The following is a 2,155-nucleotide window of genomic DNA, read 5'->3' as shown; positions in this document are numbered from 1 at the left end:
CATGCCGATAGACTTTGCCGACTTCCCCGCTCAAGTGGACCTGCCCCGCGGGCGCAACGCGGAAGACGACCTCCTGCAGACGGCTCGCGGTCTCACGGACTTGGAGATTGGCATGTACGCCCTCCTGGGGGTCTTCTGCCTCGCTATCCTGGTCTTTCTTATCAACTGCATCTCCTACACGTTGAAATACCGCCACAAAGAGCTGTCCGTGGAGGGCCAAGAGAACGTGAACCACGCCCACGACTGGGTGTGGCTGGGAAACGAGGCGGAGCTGCTGGAGAGCCAAATCAGCTTGTCGCCCCAGCGGGAGGAGCAGACCTCCATGATAGACTCCAGCAGCGGGCTGGAGGAAGGCAGCCACTTGTTGAACGGAGGCTCGGCCCAGAAGAACGTTCAGGGCCAAGTGCACCGGGCGGCCGACTCGGGCTGCCTGGCCAAGGAAGGCAAGGGAGAATCGCCGACAACCAAGAGGAAGCGCGTACAGTTCACCACGTTCACCGGCACGCCCTCGGACGGCGGCTACCCGACCGTTAGCACGCTGACGCGATGCCACAACCAGGACATTAAGTGGGTGTGTCAGGACGTGGCGCTCGCAGAGTCCAAGGAGTTACGCAATTACATGGAAAGGTTAAATGACGGTGCTTTGAAAGAGGTGGCCTAATACACCCATGCACTCGTAACAACTCACCCTTTTGCCTTTCAGGGGAAAGTGGGTTTGGATTTCATGTGAACTCGAGACATTTGATGGAGAATCATATCCAACCTGCCAAAGGCTTGTTGTCACTTTGCCACAAATGTCATGTGACACATGAAAAACATCATTGAATGAGGAATTGATGGTGTATATTTGTTTTCCTTTTGTTCCTTAGCTTTTGTTTTCTGATTACAGGATTAGTAACTTTCCCATTAACGATCTGCTGCCGATAAAGCTGTGAAATTCAGATGGCATGTAGAATTTAAAAGAAACCATAGATGTTCAGAATCTTTATGCACATTAAACAGTTTTGGAGCGTTGTGTAACATTTTGGTTCTTGATTTCCTTCACCAAATTGTTACTGTTTAAGGAAAACCGAAGGCCAAACCAAATGTTTGTTGGAAAGAAATAGGCACAATGTTTTGTGCAAACAAGGCCGAGTGTAGTGTAAAGTTCCGGGTGGGAACTTCCACTGGTTCTTGTATCTTAATGCTCACGATATTATACGAACAGTAATAACCAGACGGCTGCATTTTCTCAGATGAAATATTTACTGGATGCCAGAAAGATCGAGTACACAGCTGCGGAGCCCTCTTCTATTAGTATGCGGACGAGGAACTGATCTACTCAAAATCGTCCCTGCACTTATACTGTCTAGGCTGCCAGCCCAAATGTGATGTCGGCACATCAGGTAGAAAAATGACATAAATATACAGCGACTATTACATACCTTCAGCACATGTGTGAGAAGTAGTTCCAGTCCATACCATCGACGGCGGTAGTCATTATTCCTAAAGGCAACCGGAAACCGCTTTACGGGGACGGGATATAAAACCGTAAACAACGCATACCGGTTGTTTTTTCTCTCACGATGTCCTCCCACGTGAATGAAACCCTCCGGCTTTTTGCACAGTATCGTATATAAAAGTAAATCCTACCTGCTCTATATCCAGTCGCATCCCCATGTCATGTCATAGTTTGGCAAACCTTTTAACGGTGATATCATACCATGCCGGTTTCTCTTGAACCAAAGAAACGTAGTCATCTTCCCAATCTTCTGTCCAGACAGACGTTGTACGTTCAAATGCGGTCCAGCAGGGTGACGATGCGCAAAATGAGCAAAAAAAAAAAAAGGTCTGGGATTTCCATCAGTACTGTTTATTCACATTTGTCACTTCCTGTTCTTGCCCCGTGCGCAGATTCTCGAGCTAACAGCCAATCACAGTGGCCCGACGCCGATTCAACACGGTCGAAATTGCTGGAAACGCCCCCCCCAAAAAAACGTATTCCAACTCGATCCGACTTTACAACAGTAATTTACACGCTGTTGAGACGGAACATGGCGCTGTCCGACTCCCGACGTCGGATCGGTGTATCTTTACAATGCATTGTGTCCTTGCTCTGTATATTGTATTTTCACAACATCTGAGGAATATACAACAATGTCAAGAGAGTTTATTA

The 2,155-nt window shown here is 48.0% G+C and overlaps 1 protein-coding gene across 4 annotated transcripts in view; it reads left to right on the top strand.

Annotated features, from left to right (window-relative positions):
- The window catches only part of LOC144019361 (transmembrane protein 132C), a 114,589-nt gene extending 113,569 nt beyond the window's left edge, over nucleotides 1-1,020 (top strand). For all 4 annotated transcript variants that reach the window (XM_077522386.1, XM_077522387.1, XM_077522388.1 and 1 more), the window contains one exon: nucleotides 1-1,020. This exon is cut by the window's left edge and continues 494 nt beyond it. In XM_077522386.1, coding sequence (XP_077378512.1) covers nucleotides 1-661 — 661 coding nt within the window. In that variant the 3' untranslated portion in view covers nucleotides 662-1,020.
- The last annotated feature ends 1,135 nt before the right edge of the window (nucleotides 1,021-2,155 follow it).

Source organism: Festucalex cinctus, chromosome 5 (assembly GCF_051991245.1).
Source record: "Festucalex cinctus isolate MCC-2025b chromosome 5, RoL_Fcin_1.0, whole genome shotgun sequence".
NCBI classification, from domain to species: domain Eukaryota; kingdom Metazoa; phylum Chordata; class Actinopteri; order Syngnathiformes; family Syngnathidae; genus Festucalex; species Festucalex cinctus.
This window is presented reverse-complemented; position numbering and strand designations above follow the sequence as displayed.